Source organism: Rhinopithecus roxellana, chromosome 4 (assembly GCF_007565055.1).
Source record: "Rhinopithecus roxellana isolate Shanxi Qingling chromosome 4, ASM756505v1, whole genome shotgun sequence".
NCBI classification, from domain to species: Eukaryota; Metazoa; Chordata; class Mammalia; order Primates; family Cercopithecidae; genus Rhinopithecus; species Rhinopithecus roxellana.
In genome coordinates this window covers 104051623-104079517 of record NC_044552.1, presented here as the reverse complement: position 1 = coordinate 104079517, position 27895 = coordinate 104051623, and the positions used below count along the sequence as shown (strand labels likewise).

Sequence of the window (27895 nt, the reverse complement as noted above, 5' to 3'; positions counted from 1 at the left end):
ATTCCATACAGATTTACTGATTGGCTATGATACAATGCTATTGTCATACATAGAACTGATGCTTTCGGATACAAAATATTCGCTCAGACTCACAGTTCAATGGCTTTATTCCACATAATGACGTAGCCTGAGAGTGTGAAGGACTCCACATTGACAATATGTATATTACCTCGTTCAGTGCCCACATAGAGCCACTTACTCTGGAAAGGCAGATGGCAAAATGTAACCCTGCAAGAGAAAAATATATTCAAAAAAGAAATTTCAAAAATGGTAAATTTTACTGATTGCATTAGAGTGTTGATTATGATATATAATTCAGGAACAGCAAAACTGGTACATAACTATCAGATGTATCTATTCATTGTGACTAATATGTAATTATGCTAATTCAACTTATACATCAAACATAAGGCCCTACAGTAAATAAACACCATGGCATGATAGAAGGTGAGTTTTGAAGTTAGAATGTATTTCAAAGCTGGCTGTCCTCCACTAACTGTGTAACCCTGGACATACCACAAATTTAACCTTTAGACCATAAGCTATGATTTCAACATCCACATCACCCTTTAGTACTACTGTGTTTCTCAGGCGTTACTAAGCACACTCATCCATCTCAGTACCTGTGCTTACTACTCCTTCCAGGCAAAATGCACCTCCCTGATTCTTTCCTTCTCTTCAAAGATTCAATTCAAATACCACTTGTGTTGTAACTGATGAGATACTTTTGTATCTCTATCTGGCTTGCCTTATATGATTGTCAAGGTCCATCTTTCTCATTAATTTGTGGGCCTCTTGAAGGACAGAGACCCCCTGTATTCAGCCTTAGACAATGTTACTGAAATATGTTTGAACTATTTCTTCCTATGTTCTGATGATATGGCAGGCCTTCACTAACAAATTACAATAATTTGCATGCATTTGCTAAACTTTATCATTCTGACAACTGCAGACAGCTTTTATATTGGCTCATTTAATTTCAAGGTAAATAATGAATATTATCTTGTCCTGTTTTTTTTTTCTCTTATTGTTTTCGTAGCACTTAGTTTCAGTTAAAAAAAAAAAGGTATCTGGTGAAAATCTATAATGCTTTTTTTTTTCCTACAGCTCCCCCCCATTTTGAATCTTAGAATAGACTTTACAATTTAAAGGAATAGCACCTAAAACAACACAAATGATAATAATGACTGCCAGACTGCCAATACTAACACTAGGCACTTGGCAAAGCATACAGACTATTTTCTATTTCCATTAATACACAATTTTATTACAGAGAATTTTGAAGACAATAACACTTATCAAATAAATATACATGCAACTCATTCTCATTCTTTTTTAGAGGTAATGTTCAGTTAGATAATTACTTAAGCTTCATCTACTTGTAATTTCTGTTGAGTGTTTTATAACGTTCTCTTTCTAAAGAATTCATGTAAATTTAACCAAGTATAGACATGTCTAGTGAATAAACAAAATCATTTGATAGTACTTTGTTACTTCACAGGGCTCACTTTCTCAATATTAACTACCGTCCTAAGACTTTTTTTCTCAGTCAACTATAAAACTAACTTACATTACTGAGATATTTTAAGCATCATTATGTTTTCCAGAAGTGAGAAGAACAAAATATTTAGTATTTAATATGTTAACAAGAAACTTAAACGTTCACTTAACTAGTTTGGCACCAATACTTCAATAAGATCGCTAGAATGACTCACTTTTTTAAAAAATATATAAATCATGGGAGTATATTTGTACTTAGCACCACCAAACTTAAAAATTACTCTGCTCTATAACTACCATCATCATTTAAGTAAAATGAGAAAAATTTAATGTTTTTTAAATCACAATGAACTCAAGAATTTCTTAACTGGCAAACTGTCATAGCTCTGAACATGTAGGAACAGGAAGAGTGAAAAAACTAAACTTCCAGTTGCAACCAAACAATATAATACCATGCCAGTGATATTAGAATCTTTACCTTATGGAGGGTTTAAATGACAAATTAAAGGATATGAAAGATTTTATATAATAATAAATAAATTATATTGATTACTTAAAAGGAACAATGTGTTAGAGCACTTAAAACTATGTGTTATGTGTGTGCATGTTTGCACACAGAGACAGACAGCTATTGTTATTTAATAGTTTTAAGAAAATTATCCACAATAGAATTTTTTTTTTTTTTTAAGGAAACGTGTGTCACATGAAATAGAAATCTAACATTTTTTAGTAAAAGTAAACAATGAAACAAATGGCCTTGAAGAGCTTTGGGACAAACAGATTTCAAATGTAGAAGATTTCAGATTACATCCTCCTTCCACACTGACTCTAGGATAGATCGTGTGGCTTGCACTGGCCAATGAATTATTAGCAGTTGTGCCACAGGCACAGTTTGAAAAGTACTTGCAAGGAAGAGGGGCTTGGTCTCTTTTTTAATGCTTTCAGAACCCAAGTGCCATGTGATAAAGCCCAGACTAGCCTGTTGGAGACCTTGGCCTGGCCCACAGCCAGAACCAACCACCAGACATACAAGTAAGGCAAGCTAGATCATCCAACCTAGTCGTGCAGCTGGATAACTACAGTTGTGTAACTGACTTCAGGGGAAGACCACTCCTGCTGAGCCAGACTCTGGTTGCTGACCCACAGAACTATGAGTAAACAAAGTGGCTATTATTTTAGCCTCTAAGTTTGGGGATGTTCTCTTACGCAGAAATAGAAAATTGGCCTATTACTAACAAATTAAACTCAACTAAAATAAAGAAAAGCTATAAAAACATACAGGAAAACAAATTCTTCTAGAGTTAAGAGGACCCCAGCAAAACTCTTCAGGAATGCAAACAGTGTATGTTTTATGAAGCTGAAATATTGCCTTGGATCAAAATCAACTCTTCACTTTTCTCAAAGATTAATTTTTAATTTTATGGTGATATAGATCATTAATGATAATAAACAAATAACAATGACCCATATTTTTACTTGTATCTTTTACTAATATCAGGAGACCAAGTTAAGGTTTTTAGTGCTGGTGTCTATTAGTAAAACATAAAGTTATACTGAAAATAGTAACATTTAACAATATATACAGTTGAAACCCACATGAAAATCATTAAAACTGAGGAAACACCAATTAGGTTATTTATTTTAATATTATAAGAAACAGCATATTAAATTGAGACTGAAAAGTTACCTTAAAGTGGGCAAGCTGAACCAAACGAAAAGAAAATGATTGAAACAATGTAATAGAAACACACAGATAATGAAGTTGAATCCCCTCAGTATGCCACTAAATACAACTTGTAGTCTAAATCTCTATACTGCACTTGACTTAAATATATCTTACACATAGTGTTACTGGGAACATGACAGTTCTGTATTTGCTTAAAGAATTTAAAATATGTATAAATGTTAAGTACTAGGGAGTAACACATACATCCTATTTGCTATAATATTTAGCCGTGGCAGAAGCCTATCAAATATTATGTAGTCAAGCACCAAATTTGGAAGATTTTATTATTACCAATTTTGACAGAAGAATATGTACAGCTTCCTAAGTAATGCCGAAATTAACCATTAGATTAACCCAACATAATAGAAAATGTCATCACATTTATATTCTCATCAAATATCACAGTATCTTGCTGAATATTCAAAATACCTAATGAGTATTCAGTAAGTCTTTATTAAATGAGCAAGTGAACTATATAAAATATGAGAACTTATATTAATAAAACAATCAGATATTTCCAGTGTACTCCCTCTCCATCCTCATGGCCTGAGCCTAATTTAAACCATTATCATTGATCTTCAAATCCACTCTAAGCTGCCACAAGAGTTATCTTTTTGAAGCAAAGAAAGTTCACATTATCTACTTGAAAGACTCTAATAGCTTCTTCCCTTCTGCACTGCACCCAGCCTGGTAATTTTCTTAATTGTACCTTATACTCTCCTGCTATGAAATAAAAATTTAAATATGCATTAATAAACGTATATTTTTAAAAAACATTTAAAAAGTTTATTAAAATGTTTTTTGAAATATATTTTTAAAAACAGCAGTCAAGAGAAAGCAATTTATAAATCTCTTCCAAGGATTTATCTGTAGTCCCATATATCTTTTCTGAGAAATTGTCATAGCTACTTTATAAAAATACTGATATCTATGTTACCCAGAAGTATAATATTAATGTTTCACAATATAAGCTTTAGAAATCTTTGAATGTTGTTTTACATTTGTACTGATTTACTATATTCCTTATTAGTTTATCTTCATTTTTATAAAATAATTTAAAACTTTTAGAAATATATCCAAATAAATCACAATAGTAACATTTCTTGTGAAATGAGACCTTAGCATAACAATATTAATAACTATCAAAATAACTATCAACTTAATATCAAGTGAAACAGTGAATATCAAACAGGAAAATCGTTATATATCAACTAAAGAAATAACAACAAATGAAATAACTGTTCCCTGCTGTATAAGGGATTTCTTAAAGATCTGTTTGTAATTATCTTGGGGAATGTAAGACGCCAGGGCATTTTTATATAACAAATGCTAGGAAAAACTGAAATAAACTGGTATTCATCAGTGCACTGTTAAACCGCACTTTTCAACGAAAAAAATCGCATTATCTTTCTTTTTTCACTTTCATATGAATTATCCCTCGATTGTACTTTACTGGATAGGAGTACTCAAAATGTCTTACAGTCTATGGCTTATGTTTTATTATTTATAGTTTCTCTCTCCACACACATACATATATACACACATTACCCTATTTGTACATATATGTAAACTTAATATCTTAAATAATTTTTGTCTTATTTTGTTGTTTGCCCCTCCCTCTGCCAAAATTTACTCTCTCCATAAGTTTTATTAACAGCCTGGAACATACATTTCCACATTTTCATTTTCATAAAAAACACAAACATGATGAGAAATTTTGAGTGGGAAGAAAGCTATTTTTAAAAAGGAAGATGCATAAATTTTTCTGAATCTTGTGATCCTCCAGCATTGGACTCCCACAATGCTGGGATTGCAGCTGTGAGCCACTGTTATGTTTTATCTTGTTCTTGTTCTTATCCATCAGTACCTGGTAGGTGAGGTTCATCTTCTAACTGTTGTAAGCATACTGCACAGAAGTTTCATATTTTAATACAAAAATTACATCTCCCTTATTACATAGCTCATGCTTTGCATATACTGCTAAGCACTCCTTGCCAAGGTCTTACACATACTCCTTACATCATTTTCTTCTGTTTTAATTTCAGCTTTTCTGTAGATGATTCAGTTAAGTCTTTAACTGGCCTGCAATTTATTTTAATTATGAGGTAGAGGACACTTTTCCCCATTTAGCTAAGAATGGTCACAGTGTCTTTTATTTACTGCATCCTTTCCTTGTCTGCAATCCACCTCTATCATATATTAAATGTGTCCTTTCTTGATATACACGTTCCTGAACAATGTATACCGTGTTTTAGCCTATTTGCCTCCACCTGTAATTAGTAAATTATTTTAATTTCTAGAGCTCTATAAAAATTTGCGATATCAAATAAAGTCCCACCATCTCTTACTTCTTTTTCAAAATTGTCTTGAATATTCTGGGTCTTTCTTTTTTCCATATGAATTTTAAAATCAGTTTATTTAATCCCATCAACAATTTAAAAATTTTGATTGGAACACTACTAAATACTAAAAATGATGAATGTATAATTTGGACAGAAGTGATCATTTAAATTTTGATTATTCCTTCCTATGAAGTCATTCATCTACATTAGGTATTTTTCCTAATGCTATTTGATTTTATTTTTCAAAATAATTTTATTATTTTCACCATATAGACATTATACATTTTTTGTATAGTCTGTACATTTTTTCCTATTTCCTTCCATTTACCTTCAGGCTTTGTATAATTATGCTTTAAGTGTATCTATTATAAGCAGTTTGACAGCTATATTTTGTGGAGTATCTTTTAAGTGCAATGTGCAAATCTCAAAATTTTAAACAAATTTCATACATTTGCAATGATTTTGATTACTGATTAAGTTAACCTTTCTTTCATCTTAACTGTCCTTTTTATTTCTGTCATTTTATGTCTTTTTCTGACCATTGCTGATTTATTTTCATTTTCTTTTTTGTCCTCTAATGCTCCTAATATTTTCAATCCTTTTAATGGTTACCCTTACACTTTTAAGACACATGTTTAATTTTATAGCCAATGTCTAAAAGGATGAGGAGGAAAGGGAGTGTCAGCTAAATGCGTTATTTTTTTAGTTCTATCAGAGATGATAATGTCATCAGAATATAATTTACAAATGTGTTTCTAAACCTAACACTTATGCCAGGAGTTACCCCTTTCAATGTAAAGATATTTTAGTTTCACGAAATTTTCTTCAGTTATGCCTTTGATCATTACTTCTCCTTCCACTGTTAGGTTTTCTCTTGCCTTCTCCCCAAAAAAATCCCCCGAAAACCCTATAATTCTGAGGCTGAAATCTCTATCCTTTGTCCCTTGTGTCTATCACTGTCTCTCTCATTATGTTTATTATATCACTGTAAAGCGTTTATTCTTTTTTTTATTTTTTATTAAAGTTCTGGGACACATGTGCAGAATGTGCAGGTTTGTTACATAGGTACACACATGCCATGGTGGTTTGCCGCACCCATCAAACCATTATCTACATGAGGTATTTTTCTTAATGCTATCCCTCCCCTAGCCTCCCACCCACCAACAGGCCTCAGTGTGTGATGTTCCCTTCCCTGTGCCCATGTGTTCTCATTGTTTAACTCCCACTTATGAGTGAGAGCATGCGGTGTTTGGTTTTCTGTTCCTGTGTTAATTTGCTGAGAATGATGGCTTCCAGTTTCATCCATGTCCCTGCAAAGGACATAAACTCATCCTTTTTTATGGCTGCATCGTATTCCATGGTGTATATATGCCACATTTTCTTTATCCAGTCTATCACTGATGGACATTTGGGTTGGTTCCAAGTCTTTATATTGTGAATAGTGCTGCAATAAACATACTTGTGCATGTGTCTTTATAGTAGAATGATTTATAATCCTTTGGGACTATATCCAGTAATGGCATTGCTGGGTCAAATGGTATTTCTGGTTGTAGATTCTTGAGAAATTCCCACACTGTTTTCCACAGTGGTTGAACTAATTTACACTCCAACAACAGCGTAAAAGCATTCCTATTTCTCCACAGCCTAACCAGCATCTGTTGTTTCCTGACTTTTTAATGGTCGCCATTCTAACTGGCATGAGATGATATCTCATTGTGGTTTTGATTTGTATTTCTCTAATGACCAGTGATGATGAGCTTTTTTTCATATGTTTGTTGGCCACATAAATGTCTTCTTTTGAGAAGTCTCAATTCATATCCTTTGCCCACTTTTTGATGGGGTTGTTTGCTTTTTTCTTGTAAATTTGTTTAAGTTCTTTGTAGATTCTGGATATTAGCCCTTTGTCAGATAGGTAGATTGCAAAAGTTTCCTCTCATTCTGTAGGTTGCCTGTTCACTCTGATGCTAACTTCCTTTGCTCTGCAGAAGCTCTTTAGTGTAATTATATCTCATTTGTCAATTTTAGCTTTTGTTGCCATTGCTTTTGGTGTTTTAGGCATGAAGTCTTTGCCCATGCCTATGTCCTGAATGGTTTTGAATAGGTTTTCTTCTATGGTTTTTATGGTTTTAGGTCTTACATTGAAGTCTTTAATCCATCTTCAGTTAATTTTTGCATAAGGTAAGGAAGGGGTCCAGTTTCAGTTTTCTGCATATGGCTATCTAGTTTTCTCAACACCATTTATTAAATAGGGAATCCTTTCCCCATTTCTTGTTTTTCTCAGGTTTGTCAAAGATCAGATGGTTGTAGATGTGTGGGGTTGCTTCTGAGGCTTCTGTTCTGTTCCATTGGTCTATATATCTGTTTTGGTACTGGTACCATGCTATTTCAGGTAGCCTTGTAGAATAGTTTGAAGTCAGGTAGCACAATACCTCCAACTTTGTTATTTTTGCTTAGGATTGTCTTGGCTATACGAGCTTGTTGATTCCATATAAAATTTAAAGTATTTTCTAATTCTGTGAAGAAAATCAATGGTAGCTTGACGGGGATAGCCCTGAATCTATAAATTACTTTGAGCAGTATGGCCATTTTCACGATGCTGATTCTTCCTATCCACGAGGATGGAATGTTTTACATTTGTTTGTGTCCTCTCTTATTTCCTTGAGCAGTGGTTTGTAGTTCTCCTTGAAGAGGTCCTTCACATCCCTTGTAAGCCGTATTCCTAGGTATTTCATTCTCTTTGTAGCTACTGTGAATGGGAGTTCACTCATGATTTGGCTTTCTGTTTGTCTCTATTTGTGTAGGAATGCTTGTGATTGCTGCACAATGATTTTGTATCCTGAGACTTTGCTGAAGTTGCTTATCAACTTAAGGAGATTTTGGGCTGAGATGATGGGGTTCTCCAAATATACAATCATGTTATCTGCAGAGGCAATGTGAATTCTTCTCTTTCTATTTGAATACTCTTTATTTCTTTCTCTTGCCTGATTGCCCCAGCCAGAACTTCTAACACTATGTTGAACAGGAGTCGGGAGATAGGGCATCCTTGTCTTGTGCCAGTTTCCAAAGGGAATGCTTTCAGCTTTTGCCCATTCAGTATGATATTGGCTATAGGTTTGTCATAAATAGCAATTATTTTGAGATGCATTCCGTCAATACCTAGTATATTGAGAGTTTTTAGCATGAAGGGTGGTGTATTTTATAAAGGGCCTTCTCTGCATCTATTGAGATAATCATGTGGTTTTTGTCATAGGTTCTGTTTATGTGATGGATTACTTTTATTGATTTGTGTATTTTGAAACAGCCTTGCATCCCAGGGATGAAGCCAATTTGATCGTAGTGGATATGCTTTTTGATGTGCTGCTGGATTCGGTTTGCCAGTATTTTATTGAGGATTTTCACATCAATGTTCATCAGGGATACTGTACTCAAACTTTCTTTTTTTGTTGTGTCTCTGCAAGGTTTTGATATAAGGGTGATGGCTGGCCTCATAAAATAAGTTAGGAAGGAGTCCCTCTTTTCCTATTGCTTGGAATAGTTTCAGAAGGAAAGGTACCAGCTCCTCTTTGTACTTCTGGTAGGATTCGGCTGTTAATCTGTCTGGTCCTGGGCTTTTCTTTGGTTGGTAGGCTATTAATTACTGCCTCAATTTTAGAACTTGTTATTGGTCTACTCGGGGATTCGACTTCTTCCTGGTTTAGTCTTCAGAGAGTGTATGTGTCCAGGAATTTATTCATTTCTTCTAGATTTTCTACTTTATTTCCATAGAGGTGTTTACAGTATTCTCTGATAGTAGTTTATATTTCTGTGGGATCACGGGTGATATCCCCTTTACCATTTTTCATTGTGTCCATTTGATTATTCTTTGTCTTCTTTATTAGTCTGGCTAGTGGTCTATTTTGTTAATCTTTTCAAAAAATCAGCTCCTGGATTCATTGATTTTTGAAGGCTTTTTCATGTCTCTATCTCCTTCAGTTCTACTCTGATCTTAGTTATTTCTTGTTTTCTGCTAGCTTTTGAATTTACTTGCTCTCGCTTTTCTAGTTTTTTAAAGTGTGATGTCAGGGTGTCAATTTTAGATCTTTCCTGCTTTCTCCTGTGGGCATTTAGTGCTATAAATTTCCATCTAAACACTGATTTAGCTGTGTCCTAGAGATTCTGGTATGTTGTGTCTTTGTCCTCATTGGCTTCAAAGAACTTATTTATTTCTGCTTTAATTTCGTTATTTACTCAGTAGTCATTCAGGAGCAGCAGGTTGTTCAGTTTCCATGTAGTTTTGAAGTTTTGAGTGAGTTTCTTAATCCTGAGTTCTACTTTGATTGCACTGTGGTCTTGGTCTGAGAGACTGTTGTGATTTCCATTTTTTGCATTTGCTGATAAGTGTTTTACTTCCAATTATGTGGTCAATTTTACAATAAGTGAGACGTGGTGCTGAGAGGAATGTATATTCTGTCGATTTGGGGTGGAGAGTTCTGTAGATGTCTATTACGTCTGCTTGATCCAGAGCTGAGTTCAAGTCCTGAATATCCTTGATAATTTTCTGTCTAATATTGACAGTGGGGTGTTAAAGTCTCCCGCCATTATTGTGTGGGAGTCTAAGTCTCTTTGCAGGTCTCTAAGAACTTGTTTTATGAAACTGGGTGCTCCTGTATTGGGTGCATATATATTTAGGATAGTTAGATATTTGCGTTGATCCCTTTACCATTACGTATGTAATGCTCTTCTTTACACTTCCTGATAGTTTTTGGCTTAAAGTCTGTTTTATAAGAGACCAGGATTGCAATCCCTGCTTTTTTTATTTTTATTCTTTTACTTTCCATTTGCTTGACAAATATTCCTCCATCCCTTTATTTTGAGCCTACAGTGTATCTTTGCACGTGAAATGGGTCTCCTGTTGGGTCTTGACTCTTTATCCAATTTTCTAGTCTGTGTCTTTTAATTGGGGCATTTAGCCCATTTACATTTAAGGTTAGTATTGTTATTTGTGAATTTGATCCTGTCATTATGATGCCAGCTGGTTATTTTGCCCATTAGTTAATGCAGTTTCTTCATAGTGTTGTTGGTCTTTACGATTTGTTATGTTTTTGCAGTGGCTGGTACTGGTTTTTCCTTTCCATATTTAGTGCTTCCTTCAGGAGCTCTTTTAAGGCAGGCCTGGTGGTAACAAAATCTTTCAGCATTTGCTTGTCTATAAAGGATTTTATTTCTCCTTCACTTATGAAGCTTAGTTTGGCTGGATATGAAATTCTGGGTTGAAAATTCTTTTAAGAATGTTGAATATTGGCCCCCACTGTCATCTGGTTGGTAAGGTTTCTGAGAGAGATCCACTGTTAGTATTTTGGGCTTCCCTTTGTGGGTAACCCGATTTTTCTCTCTGGCTGCCCTTAACATTTTTTCTTCATTTCAACCTTGGTGAATCTGGTTGCTCTTCTCGAGGAGTATCTTTGAGGTGTTCTTTGAATTTCCTGAATTTGAATGTTGGCCTGTCTTGCTAAGTTGGGGAAGTTCTTCTGGATAATATCCTGAACAGTGTTTTTCCACTTGGTTCCACTCTCCCCATCACTTTCAGGTACACCGACCAAACACAGGTTTGGTCTTTTCACACAGTCCCACATTTCTTAGAGGCTTTGTTCGTTCCTTTTCATTCTTTTTTTCTAATCTTGTCGTCATACTTGATTTCTTAAAGTTGATCTTCAATCCCTGATATCCTTTCTTCTGCTTGATCAATTTGGCTATTGATACTTGTGTATGCTTCATGAAGTCCTCATGCTGTGTTTTTCAGCTCCATCAGGTCATTTATGTTCTTCTCTAAACTGGTTATTCTAGTGAGCAATTCTTCTAACTGTTTTTCAAGGTTCTTAGCTTCCCTGCATTGGGTTAGAACATGTTCCTTTAGCTTGGAGGAGTTTGTTATTATCCACCTTCTGAACCCTATTTCTGTCAGTTCCTCAAACTCATTCTCCATCCAGTTTTGTTTCCTTGCTGGCGAGGAGTTGTGATCCTTTGGAGAAGAGGCATTTTGGTTTTTGGAATTTTCAGCCTTTTCACGCTGGACTTTCCTCATCTTTGTTGATTTATCTATCTTTGGTCTTTGATGTTGGTAACCTTAAGGTGAGGTTTCTGTGTGGATGCCCTTTTTCTTGATGTTGATGCTATTCCTTTTTGTTTGTTAGTTTTCCTTCTAACAGTCAGGCTGCAGGTCTGCTGGAGTTTGCTGGAGGTGCACTCCAGACCCTGTTTGACTGGGTATCACCAGCAAAGGCTGTAGAACAGCAAAGATCACTGCCTGCTCCTTCCTCTGGATGCTTCGTCCCAGAAGGGGTACCCGCCAGATGCCAGCCGAAACTCTCCTGTATGAGGTGTCTCCCAGTCAGATTACATGGGGGTCAGGGATCCACTTGAGGAGACAGTCTGTCCCTTAGCAGAACTCGAGTGCTGTGCTGGGAGATCTGCTGCTCTTTTCAGAGCCGGCAGGCTTAAGTCTGATGAAGCTGTGCCCACAGCTGCCCCTCTCCCCAGGTGCTCTGTCACAGGGAGATGGGAATTTTATCTATAAGACCCTGACTGGGGCTGCAGCCTTTCTTTCAGAGATGCCCTGCCCAGAGAGGAGAAATCTAGAGAGGCAGTCTGGCTAGGCTCCATGGGGGTGGGATCTGCTGAGATAGACCACTTGGCTTCCTGGCTTCAGCCCCCTGTGGAGTGAACAATTCTGTCTCACTGGCATTCCAGGCACCACTGGGGTATTAAAAAAAAAACTCCTACAGCTAGCTCGGTATCTGCCCAAATGGCTGGCCAGTTTTGTGCTGGAAACCCAAGGCCCTGGTGGCGTCGGCACCTGAGGGAATCTCCTGGTCTGTGGGTTGTGAAGACTTTGGGAAAAACATAGTATCTGGACCGAAATGCACCATCCCTCATGGCTTCCCCTGGCTATGGGAGGGAGTTTCCCAACCCCTTCTGCTTCCCGGGTGAGGCAACACCCCACACTGCTCCTGCTTGCTCTCTGTGGGCTTCACCCACTGCCTAACCAGTCCCAGTGAGATGAGCTGGGTACCTCCGTTGGAAATGCAGAAATCACCTCCCTTCTGTGTTGATCTCACTGGGAGCTGCAGATTGGAGCTGCTCCTATTCAGTCTTCTTCTTTTTTTTTTTTTTTTAAGACAGGGTTTCACTCTTGTTGCCCAGGCTAGAGTGTAATGGCACAATCTTGGCTCGCTGCAACCTCTGACTCCCAGGTTCAAGCGATTCTCCTAAAGCATTTATTCTTAAGCAAATAAATGAATTTTGATTTCAAACTCAAGAAGTTAAAAATAAAGTAGGGAGAATAGATACAAAAATTGATATTAATAAGTTACATATCAATTAAACAGTAGAACTATCATGATACATCCAACAATGGGATACAATTTTTCTTTGAATTTCTCTGTCCTAGAGTAACCAAAGAAACAAATTATCTGCCCCCAAACACACCCAGCATTCAGAGGTAGGGATGGATATAGGTTACTGGTTACAGTTCTTCCTTGGCATCCATGGGGGATTGGTTCCAGGAGCCCCTTGAATACCAAAATCCAAAGATATTCAGTCCCTCATATAAAATGGTATAATACTGGCATATAACCTACACAAATCTTCCCATATATTTAAATCATCTCCAGATTACTTATAATGCCAATACGATGTAAGTGCAATGCAAATATACTATGTTTTTTGATTTGTATTTTTCCCCAAATATTTTCAAGCCATAGTCGGTTGAGTCCAGGGATATACAACCTACAGATACAAAAGGCTGACTGTATAGAAATTCCCATTGAAACTGAGAGAAAGTGGAAGGTAAAAAAGAGTTTATTAGTCCATAACAGTCTTGAAATTAGTTTTGGCAAATGGTGGATTTTTCTTAGTTAGGATTCAAGGCCAGGGAGTAATTCTCTGTGGGTCTAAGCTCTACTCTCTTAATCATTGTTCCTTTTCCATGTAAGTTACCACTTATTTGCAGCTGAGTTCTTTTATCAGCCTGCTTCTGGCTACAGCTTCCTTTTATTTTGCACTCTCTTGGTCCCTTTCAGTCCAAGCTGGCAATGTGTCTACTGATGCAATTTTCGCAAGAAACTTGCAGGTCTTAAATAAATTTTATTGGGTTTTACTCCATTAGACAAAAGTCACACTCACGAATCTTTTTTCAGAGAACCTTTTCTCTATTTTGGCTCCTGCTGAAATGCCTGTGGGATGGTACTTTTAAACTTTCTAGATTCTCTGGTTTCTTGAAAAGATCTGTGGGGTACACCATTAATCTCTTAAAAGGGACCCTTTGTGTGACTGAATGTTCTGACCTTTTGATCTTTAAGGAGTTTTTAGTAAAAAATTATACAGTCACACTCTCACGTGAATTTTTCTCTGTGCCACACTTTTGGAAATAATATCTCTTTTGCCAGCTGCATCACAGTAGGAATTCCCCAAACTGTCAAGTCTTGGTTCCCTTAAAAGTTCTTCAATTTCTCTCCTCTTGCATTTTACTATAAAGCAGAAAGAAAAAGAATCAGCTCGCACACTCAACACTTTCCTTAGAAATCTCTTCAGCTAAATATCCAAGTTAATCACTTACATATTGTATAGGGGACAATTCTGTTCTCCCACCATACAATAAGGAACCACTTTCTTCAGCCTCTTCCTAGCAAGAGACTCAAGTACTGAGTCCTACAAACAGCTTGTTCTGGGCAATATATGCTTTTCTATTCTATTCTTCAAAATTCTTCTAGCTGGGCAATAGAGTGAGACTCCGTCTCAAAAAAAAAAAAAAAAAAAAAATTCTTCTAGCTTCTTCTCACTGCCAAGTTCCAAAGTGACTTGACATTTTTAGATATTTGTTACAGTAATATTCCACTTTCAGGTGCCAAACTAATACCAGGTAAAAATTTTTTTACCGATTTGTAACAAAGTATCACAAATGTAATGGCTTAAAAGAATACCCATTTATTATTTCTGTAGGTTAGAGGTCCAGATACTTAATAGGTTCTCTGCTCAAGGACTTACAAGGCTAAAATCCACATTTCAGCCATGCTGCATTCCTGCATCCCTTTCTGGAAATGCTGGGAAAGAATGTGCTCCCAAGCTCATTCAGGTTGCTAGCTGAATTCAGCATCTGTGAATGTGGGACTAAATCCCTGTCTCCCTGCTGTCTGTCAGCGGGTATGCTCCTAGAGGCCACTGGTATTCCTACATGGCCCCCTCCATCTTCGAGGCCGGCAAGGAAGAATTCCTGTCCACTGGATCCTTCTCACACTCTGAGCCTTTTGACAGGAAAAATTCAGTCTCTTAAGTGCTCACCTGCTTGTTAGGCCTACTGAGGATCATCTTTGTATTTTAAGGTCAACTAATTTGGAAACTGAAATACATCTGGAAAAATGTCTTCACTGAGATAAGTGTTTGATTAATTAATAAGCAGTAGGTATGTGTACATCAAGGGGTAGATACCTTGGGGGCCATCTTATAATTCTGCCTACCATAGGCATATGTTTAGGAGTAAAATTGCTGTGTCATGAAGGATGTGAATACTGCCCAAGAAACTTCTGAAATGACTACAACACTTAAAACTCACATCAGTAAGTTATGAGAAGCTCCAGTTGCATCACAATCTAACTAACATTTTAGCCCTTCTGATGAGTAGTTGTCGTTTTAGTCTGCATTTTCCTGATGACTGACTTTTGTCTTCTTTAAAAAACTCAATTATTTCATCATATGTTCTCATATAAACCTCTAAAATGACATTCACTCATACTGTAATACACATTTGCATCTCTGTACTTTAATGTAAGCTATTCATGCATTAATAAATAGCTCATTCTGTTCACTGGTTCACTGGCAGAGCCAAGTAATTTTTCTTTTTTTTTTTTTTGAGATGGAGTCTCACTTTGTCGCCCAGGCTGGAGTGCAGTGGCGTGATCTCACCTCACTGCAACCTCCGCTTCCTGGGCTCAAGCAATTCTCCCTGCCTCAGCCTCTCAAGTAGCTGGGATTACAGGCGTCCAGTACCATGCCCGGCTAATTTTTGTATTTTTAGTAGAGAGAGGGCTTTGCCATGTTGGCCAGGCTGGTCTTGAACTTCTGACCTCACGTGATCTGCCCAACTTGGACTCCCAAAATGCTGGGATTATAGGCTTGAGCCACCGCACCCAGCCGAGCTAAGTACTCTTTTATTTGCCTTTGGTTATATACCTTCTCCTTCCACATATTCTTTTAATGTCTTTTTATATAATCTTTTTACACCTTAAGTACATTGTAAGGCCCTTTTGGAAAGAGAACAGTCTCTTTAAATATATCTCCCCTTTTCCTTGACAGAAGAAATTCCTTGTCAGGAAGTTGTAAAAGAGTGTTTCGCTGAGTACCAGCCCCCTAAAAATCTATCTAAGTGTAATGAAGATTTTAAATTAACTAATTGCACATGTTAAACGAGGACAAAATTAATCACAATACTGAAACAAATTAAAAGATGCAGACTTGTAGAAGAAATTCTGACAAGTAAAAGGGTAGAGGTATTCAAAGAGACTCCTTACTATAGATAATTTTATTCTAGGAAGTGATCCAATACTGCCTGAACATCTTTCCTTTAACAGTTTCAAAGTTATCAAATCGTAACTGTCTTTTCTCTGAATATTAAAAGAATTTTTCTTTTATTTTAAAATCTTGCTTGAATATGTGATACTCTATACCTAGAATTTCCAAGATGACTCTTCATTTCCATATCACCAACCAATTCTCTTTGTAGATCAGAATTATGTCCAGAGTAGTAGATCCCACATTTTCCCAACAGGATTGGGCACCAATTCATGCCTATGTTCTACTCCTTAATTTCATCCCATCAAATCACTCTCATATCTAATGTCTGTACACTTTTCATTAAGCTGCTTTCAAAGAAAAGTATTTTGATAATATTATGTGATTACCAGAGAAACTATAATTCTGTTTCAATATTGTGATTAGTTTTTTCCTTGTTTAACATGTGCAATTAGTTAATTCAAAATTGTATTAAGACCTGTATAGATATTTTGGCGGCTGGTAGTCAGCCAAACACTCTTTCACAACTGTCTAAGGTTATACCCTATTTATGTGGATACCAAGCAAATTACAAGCTTTATAAATATGCAAAGCACAGTATTGTAATAAACTAATGAAATAAGAGTGTAATGTAATAAATGAGTTTTTGTTTCCATATAAATTTATTTATGATACTGGGAAAATCTGATGCTAGGGTGGCAACTCATTGCTACAGTACATTATAAGCACAAAATCTCCTTTTGCTGTGCTGGAATCTGAACAGATTAACTTCATTTGTCATACGGTTGTGTTTTTCCATGAGAGGACTTTGAACATGAATTCTCCATTGATATTTAAGTTATAAAATCTTGATTATTAATGTATTTCATATGATAATTTTCCTTCCCTTTCATTACTTTAGAATGAAAGCATACTTATGTTATTCTCTAAACAATGATGCATCTATCATCAAATAATAAGTCATATAGAAACTGTAAATCAGAGTATTAGAATAAAGAAAAAACATGTGTTTAGAAATATATTAACTTTAATATTAAGATTCAGCTTTTTGGGTGTTTAGCATACTTACAGGGGAAAATATTCTATAAAATTTCACTAAGGGAAATTTTTTTAACCCCTGAGAATAAATAATATTTATTTATGTGAAAAGGTTTTACAAACAATAAAGCATTATATTAAATCAAGATGTATAAATATTAGACAATAATACTAGGTTCTAAATAGGAAAGTCCACATATAATTTAGCTTTCAGTCTTAAAATGGTTCGCATATCGTTAGTTATAAACTTATGCAAAAACTTAACATGGTTGAGAATACTGGTCATACTAACTCATGGTGATGGAAAAAGACTAGAAGATAGTTGTAGCTGCTTATCAACCCAAGACTTGCTCCTATTTAAACTTCTTTAAAGGAAAAAACAAGATATAAGCTAAATGGAGCATATTCTGTTTTACTTATCAAATTCTCCGTTTCTACGGGAGCAAAGAACCTTTCTCCTACATGTATAAACCCAATGGCACATATTAATGAGGCTCACCAATATCAAGGAAAAGGAACAAAGGTGATATGTGTTTCCTAGAGCTGCCAAAACAAATCACCACAGCATGGGTGGCTTAAAACAACAGAACTTTATTATCTCACAGTTATGGAGGCAAGAAATCTGAGATCAAGGTGTCAGCAAGGTGCTGCCCTCTCTGAGGGCTCTAGGGGAGAATCTGTTACATGCTTCTCCCCTAGTTGCTGGTATTGGCAGCTATCCTTTGCATTCCTTGGCTTACAGTTGCATCACTCAGCTTCTACCTCCTCCATCACATGGTATTCTCTGAGTTTCTGTGTCTGTGTCTCTTCACCTCTTCTTATGTGGACACCAGATTAGTCTTCACCTTCACCTTCATAATCTCATATTAACTTGACTACATCTGCAAAGACCCCATTTCTAACTAAGGTCACATTCATAGGTACCAGGAGTTAGGATTTCAAAATTATCTTTTTTTGGGAAAACAATTCAATCTGTAACAGAGGATGGGTAAGTAAACTCCACACCCCCAGTATTCTACTATGACATACTACTGCTCCCAATTCCTTTCAGGCTACAGAAGATTGAGATGCTATAGCGACTACTATCAGCAAATTAGTCCCTGTGATAAAAATTATACAGCAGACAAATCCCTGAGCTGAGCCTGGCAATTGGCACAATAAGCTACATGCTAATTAAGGAGGATATTTAAAATTGTATGTTTTTCCTCAACTTTCAAAATATATTTACTTTTTCTTTTGTTTGCTGGTTTAAAAAAATTCCATCTTGCATCCTAGTTGGTTTTAGCCTACTTTTCTTTTACAGCTGAATTGTGTGCTGCCCTCCTCAATTATATGGTGAAGTCCTAACCCCCAGTACCCAAGAATGTGACAGTATTTGGAGCTAGCACCTTCAATTCAAACAAAAATTAGCCGGGCATGGTGGCGGGCACCTGTAATCCCAGCTACTTGTGAGGCTCAGGAGAATCACCTGAACCCAGGAGGTGGAGGTTGCAATGAGCCAAGATCATGCCACTGAACTCCCAACAGACCAAGATGCCCTCTCTCAAAAAAAAGAAAAAAAAAAAAAAAAAAAAAAGGCAAGCAGCAGCTCAGCAAACTTCAAGCAGTATAAATATGAAGAAAATAATAGCTACGCATATCATTGTCAAGGTGCTAAAAACCAAAGATAAACTGATAATTTTGAAAGCAGTCAGAGAATAGGACTCATCGAATAACCACTAATTTCTCATAAAAACAAAAAGGAGGGCAGAAAATCATGGAATAACAACTTCAAAGTGGTGAAGGAAAACCACTGGTAGGTCATAAAACTCATAATCAGAAAGTCAACTACAAATGCTTCAAATTAATTACAAACTGTCATTTCATGTAATTTCAAAAATCATCAAATACTATATTTCACTGATTCTAAATGCTATTGACTCTAGGGCATGCCATTATTTTTATTTAGTATTAATAAAATTCACAAAACATTTTCAATTAATTATAAGACACCATTCATTAACAAAAACATTGTAATTTCAGGGATGTAAAAACGTTAAAAATACCAAATAAGTAAATGCTAAAGTCAATAGTCCTCTTTCAAAAAGCCAAAACAAAATCCCAGCAAGCTACTGTGTGGCTACTGACAAACTGATTTTAAAGTTCATACGAAAAGGCATAAAACCCACAATAGCCAACATAATACTGAAGAAGAAGACCAAAGTCGGAGGGCTGACACTACCCATCTTCAAGATTTGCTATAAAACTACACTAATCAAGTCAATGTATATAGTCATCTCTCCATATCTGTGGGGGATTGGTTACAGAACCCCCTCAGATACCAAAATCCAATAATGCTCAAGTCCCTTATATAAAACTATATAGTATTTGCATATAGCCTATGCACATTAAATAATCTCTTAATTACTTCTAATACTTAATACAGTTTAAATGCTAAGTAAATCATTGTTATCTTGTATTTTTATTTTTATTATCTTTTTATTTTTCCCCCAAATATTTTCAGTCTGCTGATGGTTGAATCCAGATGTGGATCCCATAGATATAAAAAGCTGATTGTATTAGAAAAATAACAGACAAATAGATCAACTGATCTATCTTAAACAGAATAGAGAACCAGAAATAGATCTACTTAAATACAGTAAATTGCTCTCTGATAAAGGAGCAAACACAATTCAATGGGAAACAGATAATCTTTTCAACAAATGGTGCTGGAAGAACTGTACAATCATATGCAAAAAGAAAAAAAAGAAAACTCTAGACCCAGAACTTACGTATTTCAAAAAATTTAAATCAACATGAATCGTAGATCTAAACGTAAAATGCAAAACTCTAAAACTTCTACAACATAACACAGGAGGAAATCTAGGTAGTGATCTTGAGTTTGGTGATGAATGTTTTAGATACAAACAACAGAAGTGTAATCTCTGAAAGAAAAATTAATACGCTAAACTTAATATGAAATATCTGCTCTACAAAGACACTGTGCAGCGAATAAAAGTAAAAGTCACAGACTAGGACACAGTATTTGTAAAATACCTATCTGATAAAGGTACCCAAAACATACGAAGAATTATTAAAACTTATCAATAAGAAACAAACAGCCCAATTTAAAAATGGGCAAAAAATCTGGACAACTCACCAAAGCAGCTTATGAAACAAAGAAGAATATGAAAAGATAACCCATATCATGTGTCACTACGGAATTGCAAATTAAGGTAGCAATGAGGTAACACTACACATGTATTAAAATGGCTAACATCCATAAACTGGCAATACTAAATGTTAGTAAGGATATGGAGCAAAAGGATCTCTTATTCAATGCTAGTGGGAATGCAAAATAGTATAGCCATTAAGGAAGACAGCTTGGCAGTTTTTCACAAAGCCAAAGATAGCCCAGCATATGATCCAGCAATAGCACTCCCAGGTATCCAACTGTGTTGAAAATGTACATCCACAAAAAGTCTGCATGTGAATATTTGTAACAGCTTTATTCATAATGGCCAACAAAAGCAAAAACCAAGATATCCTTCAACAGGTGAATGGAAATACAAACTGTCACATGTGTAAAAGAAATTTACTTCTTGTGATAGTTTGCTAAGAATGATGGTTTCCAGCTGCATCCATGTCCCTACAAAGGACGCAAACTCATCCTTTTTTATGGCTGCATAGTATTCCATGGTGTATATGTGCCACATTTTCTTAATCCAGTCTGTCACAGATGGACATTTGGGTTGATTCCATGTCTTTGCTATTGTGAATAGTGCCGCAATAAACATACGTGTGCATGTGTCTTTGTAGTAGAATAATTTATAATCCTTTGGGTATATACCCAGTAGTGGGATGGCTGGGTCATATGGTACATCTAGTTCTAGATCCTTGAGGAATTGCCATACTCTTTTCCATAATGGTTGAACTAGTTTACAATCCCACCAACAGTGTAAAAGTGTTCCTATTTCTCCACATCGCAAACTATCACAAGAAGAGAAAACCAAACACCGCATGTTCTCACTCATAGGTGGGAACTGAACAATGAGATCACTTGGACTCGGGAAGGGGAACATCACACACTGGGACCTATCATGGGGAGGGGGGAGGAGGGAGGGATTGCATTGGGGAGTTATACATGATATAAATGATGAATTGATGGGTGCTGACGAGTTGATGGGTGCAGCACACCAACATGGCATAAGTATGCATATGTAACAAACCTGCACGTTATGCACATGTACCCTAGAACTTAAAGTATAATAATAAAAAAAAAAGTAAAAAAGGCAAAAAAAAAAAAGAAAAAAGAAAAAAAAAGAAATTTACTGATAAAAAGAAATGATTTAGCAAGCCACAAGACTAGTCAAGACCAGTAACATTAAATGCATATTGCTCAATGAAAGAAGGCAGTCTAAAAAAGCTACATGTTGTACATATGATTCCAACTACAGTCATGTGTCACGTACAGATGGCTATGTTCTAAGAAACCCATCAGCAGGTGAATTCAACATTGTGTGAACATCATGGAGCGTACTTACACAAACCTAGATAGGCTGTATAGTACAGCCTCTTGCTCCTAAGCTAGAAACCCGGAAAGCATGTCACAATGTACTACATATTGAATACTGTAGCCAACTGTAGCACAAAAGTTAAGTATCTGTGTATCTAAACATAAGAAGGTACAGTAAAAATGTAGTATAATAGATTAAAAAATAGTACACCTCTAGAGGGCAGTTATCATGAATGGAGTTTGCAGGAATGAAGTTGCTCTGGGTGAGTTCAGTGAGTGGTAAGTGACTGTGAAGGCCTAGGACATTACTGTACCCTAGTGTAGACTTTATAAACACTGGACACTTGGTCCAGACTTAATTTATTTTTAAAAATTTATTTCTTCAATAATAAATCAACCTTAGCTTACTGTAAACTTTTTACTTCATAAACATTTTAAATGTTTTAACTTTTTGACTCTTTTATAATAACCCTTCACTTACACATTGTAAAACTATTAAAAAATATTTTTTCTTTATATCCTTATTCCATAAGCTTTTTTATATTTTTAATTTTTTTTTTTACTTTTACTTTTTAAACTTTTTTTTTTAAAAAAAAACTAAGACACAAACACACACATTAGCCTAGGCCTACACAGGATCAGGATCATCAATCTCACTGTCTTCCACCTCTAGATCTTGTTTCGCTGGAAGGTCTGCAGGGGCAGTAACACACACAGAGCGATCATCTATGATAACAATGCCTTCTGGAATATTTCCTGAAGGACCTGCCTGAGGCTGTTTTTCTTAAATAAGTGGAAGGAATAAACTCTAAAACAATAATAAAATGTATATTCTAATAAATATATAAGACAGTAACATAGTAATTGATTATCATTATCAAATATGTACTGTACACAATTATATGTGCTATATTTTTAGAGAACTGGTAGCACAATAGGTTAGTTTACACTGGTACTACTACAAACATTTGAATAATGTATTGCACTAAGATGCTATGATGTTACAACAGCTATAACATCCCTAAGCTATAGGAGTATTTCAGCTCCATTACAATCTTTTGGGACCATCATCATATATGCAATCCTCATTGAGTGTAACATCATTATGTAACACATGGCTACATATGACATTGTGGAAAAAGCAAAAACTACAGAGACAGGAAACAGATCAGTGGCTTACAGGGGTTGAGGATTAGAGAAAAAGTATGGATAAACAGGTGACACACACTGGTTTTTAGGTCAGTGAAACTATTCCATATGATACTGTAACGGTAGATACATGACATTACACATTTGTCAAAATACATAGAATTGTTCAACACAAATAGTGAACCTTAATATATTATGAACATTAGTTAACAACAATGTATCAATTTTGGTTCATTAATTGTAACAAACTTACCACATTAATGCATGTTAATATCAGAGAACACCATGGCGGGGGATGAGTTGGGGGAATGAGGGTGGTATATGAGGTATATGGACATTCTCTGTAGTATCTGCTCAATTATTCTATAAATCTAAAACTGTTCTAAAAATAAAGTCTATTAATTTAAAACCTGTGCATGTTAAAATCAAAGAAATGTGATATAGTTCCCTGTTTTGGGTATCACAATACAGTAACTTAGAAATAGAGAGACAGACCTAAGACTACTACTACAAACTTTAAGATATCTCATTTTCTGTTTAACAATCAAATACTTACTAAGTACTTACTATGTCAAAAAAGTCACCAGTTACCTCGTCATGACTTCGCTGTGATTATACCTATTTTTCCTTAGATCTCCCAACTCTCTAGTCTCTATGCTGCTTTTTACCCTTTGCCTTATTCCAAGTATCGTTTCTCCCAAACCACATTTCTCACTAATTCCATGAGATGTCATGAGAATCAAATAAGAGAGTCTAAGATAAAGCCCTAGAGCTCACAGGTTTCCTTCCTCTACTTTAAGTTCACACTTCTTACCTCTACTGTTATTACACTTGTTATAACTAGATTGTTCTCACATTCTCTTCTTTTGCCTTTATTGTCAACAGGTTTTAGTCAAAATTTTAGACATTAAAAACTAAAACTTGACTGGAAAAAAGGAGCTGCTTAAGAAAATCAACTTTTCCTTAGAAATTAAAATAAAAGAATCAAGTATTTCCCTTTTGGTATTCCTGTAAGATTCAAAATTTTAAAAATTTCCTCAAAATACATAAAAAAAGATTGTGCTTTTAATGCTAACTATATATTATATACATACATATATACAACCACACGTGTATATAAAATAACAATATATGTCTCTCAAATTATTGAGGGAAGGGACTATATCCTTACTTATATTTCATACCAAAATAAGTTCCATATAAATCAAAGATTAAGTATAAAAAATAAAACTTTAAGAGTACTACAAAGGCCAGGCATGGTGGCTCATGCCTGTAATCCTGGCTCTTTGGGAGGCTGAGGAGGGCAGATCACTTGAGGTCAGAGTTCGAGACCAGCCTGGCCAACATGGCAAAACCCCGTCTCTACTAAAAATACAAAAATTAGCCGGGTGTTGTGGTACACGCTCTAGTCTCAGCTACTCAGGAGGCTGAGGCATGAGAATTGCTTGAACCTGGCGGGTAGAGGTTGCAGTGAGCCCATATCGTGGCAGAGCAAGACTATGCCTCAAAAAAAAAAAAAAAAAAAAGAGTACTACAAAAACATATGAAGGACAATGGTTAATAAAATTAGGGTGAAAAAGTTTTTCCAATCAAAGCCCCAAATTCACAAGTCATATTAGAAGAAATTTCTATGACCAAACTAATCTACTTCTACAAATTTATCTTATGGATATACCTGTATATGTAGACAAAGACATATATGTAACATGACATCACAACAAAGTAAAATGAATATTATGCAGTTATGAAAATGATTCAGGAAGATTTAAATGTGCTGATATGAGCCAATCTATGGGATACGTTAAGTAAAAACAAGTTACAGGAAGAATATGTAATAGCTTCCCTTTTATGCAAAAAAAAAAAAAAAAAAAAAAAAACATTGCAGGGGAGATATACAGAGATTTTTTCTTTTATATATACCCTGTAAATCCTTCCAGAAGGACACAAAAGAAATTTATGTGGTTGCCTGAAGAAAGTAAGATGGATCTAAAAAAGAAGGAATCTTGCTTTTCAGTATATCCTCTGAAGTTTTTGAATTAGTTTTTAGATTGTGCATAAGGTCCATCACACACAAAAAAATCAAAGACTGAAATTCAAGAAAATATCATAATAGTAAATATCCTATACACAGGATAACTGGGAGAATTCTTACCTTTCTCGGCAAAATTTAAGCGAATGTAGTATGGCAGGCCTCTTCTGACGCAAATTCCATAAGTGTAAGGTGTCATCAGCCAAGGCACTCACAAGAGCTCCCTTAAAAATCAAAAATAATACATTTCATATATAATACATTTTATAAACATGAAGTCTACTCAATGGCTGCCAGAAATATCTCCTTCCCAAATTTCAAAACTTTCTGCCAGCAGATTTAGATCTAAGAAACATTTGCCTCAAATTCAAAACAGCAGATGTAAAAAGTGCATATGTATTACATGCATGTAAATATGTTAACTTCTTCAATAATTTAAAGTATAATTTAGTATCTCATAAGCCAAAAGTATACTAGGATCTAGTAGAATAGTATGGTTAACATCCAGTTATTTAACATTAGAGATCAGACTGTAAGTTACTTTGTAACTATTATACATACTTCCTTGATTAGCAGAGCAAAATATGATATGAAGTAACACCCTCATTTCATTCAGCTTAAGACAAATCCTTATGGAAGTACTATACTCAGATCATAATTCTACTACTAGAATGGTATGGAAAATAAACATAGCATTTGGCACACTGTAATATCTATATCTGAAGGTTTGAAAACTGACTAATTTAGAATGTTAAAATGTCTGATACAACTAAATATTATTTATAGGGAAGAAAAAGCCTGGCAGTATTTGAGAATCATTTAAGTGGCTCATTCTCACCCAAACTCAACAAATCAGAATTTCCAGAGTGCTATGGTTTAGATGTGGTTTGCAATGCCAAAACACATCATGTTGAAGTGTAATTGCCAGTGAAGTGGTGTTGAGAGGTGGTGAACCATCCCTCATTTGTGTCATAAAAGATCTGCCTCTGTGAAGGGTTTAATGCAATCTCCAGAGAGGGAGGGAGTTCCTTCCCTCACAGGACTGGATTAGTTCTTTTGCTAGTGAGTTGTCATAAAGTGAGGGTGACCTCTTTCCTCTCCTGGCATGCATGAGCTTCCCTTTCTGCTTCTCTACCATGTTATGAGGCAGCATGAGGCCCTCACTAGAAGTCAGCCAGATGCAGCTCCTCAGTCTTGGACTTCCCAGCCTCCAGAATCAAAAGTTAAATAAATAAACTTCTTTCTTTATAAATTACCCAGACTCAGGTGTTCAGTTGTAGCAACAGAAAATGGCTGAAGACACAGAGCAAAGATCTATGCAAGAATACTTTGAAAAACCTCTAGAGATGATACTGATAGAAAATTGTAAATGCAATGTGACAATTGTGAATAAAATTAAGACTCTCTAGACTAGAGCTGATTTATTAAGACATCTGAATGCTTTTCCTCAAAGGAGTTAGAAATCTATCATCAAGAACTGAGAGAAGAGTAAGACAAGAGATGAAACATGCAGAATTTACATTAATTTCAAAAAAGATTTGCAAGACCAATCTTTTAGGTTATTGTAAGAAATTGTAAAGTCTCCCTCTTTCAAAATAAGAGTTTCTCATCTACTCAGAAGAATTAAAACAGCTGTCAGGACAAGATTTATATTATCTCTCTAACTCCTTTCCATCTTCAAAATTCTATGAGGGTTACCCTAGCGTGTAACTTCTGTTGACAGGACATGACAACTGGAAAGCAGAAATACATAAAGTCCACATTCTCTCCATTTCACTAAAAGCATTGTCTTATCTAGATCACTTTGAAGTAGAGAAACTCAAAAGATTTAGGGTGTCAAAGATTTGTACTGCTCTTTCTTATTTCCATCAAATAAAAGGCCATGTCATCCTCTTTCTCAGTATGTTTACCGCATCTTAAAATCTCCAGGAAGAAGAGAAGACATAGAGCCAAAATAGCAATAACAGCTAACTTCTTTTTATGGTGGCTCCTTCACCTATATGGTATATAGTTTTCCAAATCTGAAAGCAAACAGGTGCACCTAATTGTCAGATTTCCACTTTTTAAAACAACAACAACAAAAAAACTACCTTTATGTATTTATAATTTAACATTTAAGCAGGTCAAAAAAAAAAATCGCCCTTCCAAAGAAGTCTATGATCAATCTTATTGAAGAGAAAAAGAATACTTAATATGAATAAAAACAGCACAAATTTAAGATTTCTAAAATTTAGGTGTACAGTAAATGATCTGCCGTATTTTATTAACATTGGCTCCAGTGTTGCTTTAAAAAATAATCTTAACACAAGTATAAAAATGAAGAACAGGACAGGCATGGTGGCTCATGCCTATAATCCCAGTACTTTGGGAGACTGAGGCGGGCAGATCACAAGGTCAGGAGTTAAGACACCAGCCTGGCCAACACAGTGAAACCCTGTCTCTACTAAAAATACAAAAATTAGCTGGGTGTGGTGGCACGCGCCTGTAGTCCCATCTACTCAGGAGGCTGAGGCGGGAGAATCATTTGAACCCGGGAGGCGGAGGTTGCAGTAAGTCAAGACCACGCCATTGCACTCCAGCCTGGGTGACAGAGTGAGACTCCATCTTAAAAAAAAAAAAAAAAAAAAAGAGAGAGAGAACAGGTTAATAGTTGCCAGGGACTGAGGGTGAGTAGGAATTCAATTACAAAAGGATTCCCTTAGTGTTGAAGGCACTTCTTTATTTCTGAGGGAATTCCTTCCCTTAGTGCTGAAGGAACTGACCTGTATCTTGATGTGGTAGTCCTTACATGCATCTGTACATGTGATAAAATTGAACTACACACACAAACACACAAATGAGTCCATATATGAACTGGAGAATCTAAATAAAGGTCTATAGTCTAGTTAATAGTATTGTTTTGATGTCATTTTCCTGGTTTGCTATTGTAGTATTGTTATATAAAATGTTACTACTGAGAGAAGCTAAAAGGGTACACAAGCTCTCTCTGAAACTATTTTTGAACTTAACCATGAGTATAATGATTCCATAATAAAACATTCTTTAAAATAGGAAAAATAATCTGAGTCTTCATA

The 27895-nt window shown here is 35.5% G+C and overlaps 1 protein-coding gene across 4 annotated transcripts in view; it reads right to left on the bottom strand.

Annotated features, from left to right (window-relative positions):
* The window catches only part of STXBP5 (syntaxin binding protein 5), a 206467-nt gene that overhangs the window by 145503 nt on the left and 33069 nt on the right, over window positions 1-27895 (bottom strand). For all 4 annotated transcript variants that reach the window (XR_004056799.1, XM_010386921.2, XM_010386928.2 and 1 more), the window contains exons 4-5: window positions 24945-25045; window positions 94-228 (exon numbers count right to left, since the gene is read on the bottom strand). Coding sequence is in view for 3 of the 4 variants with exons in the window: in XM_010386921.2 (XP_010385223.1) it covers window positions 94-228; window positions 24945-25045 (236 nt within the window). In the remaining variant the exon portion in view is untranslated. The remainder of the gene's footprint in view (window positions 1-93; window positions 229-24944; window positions 25046-27895) is intronic.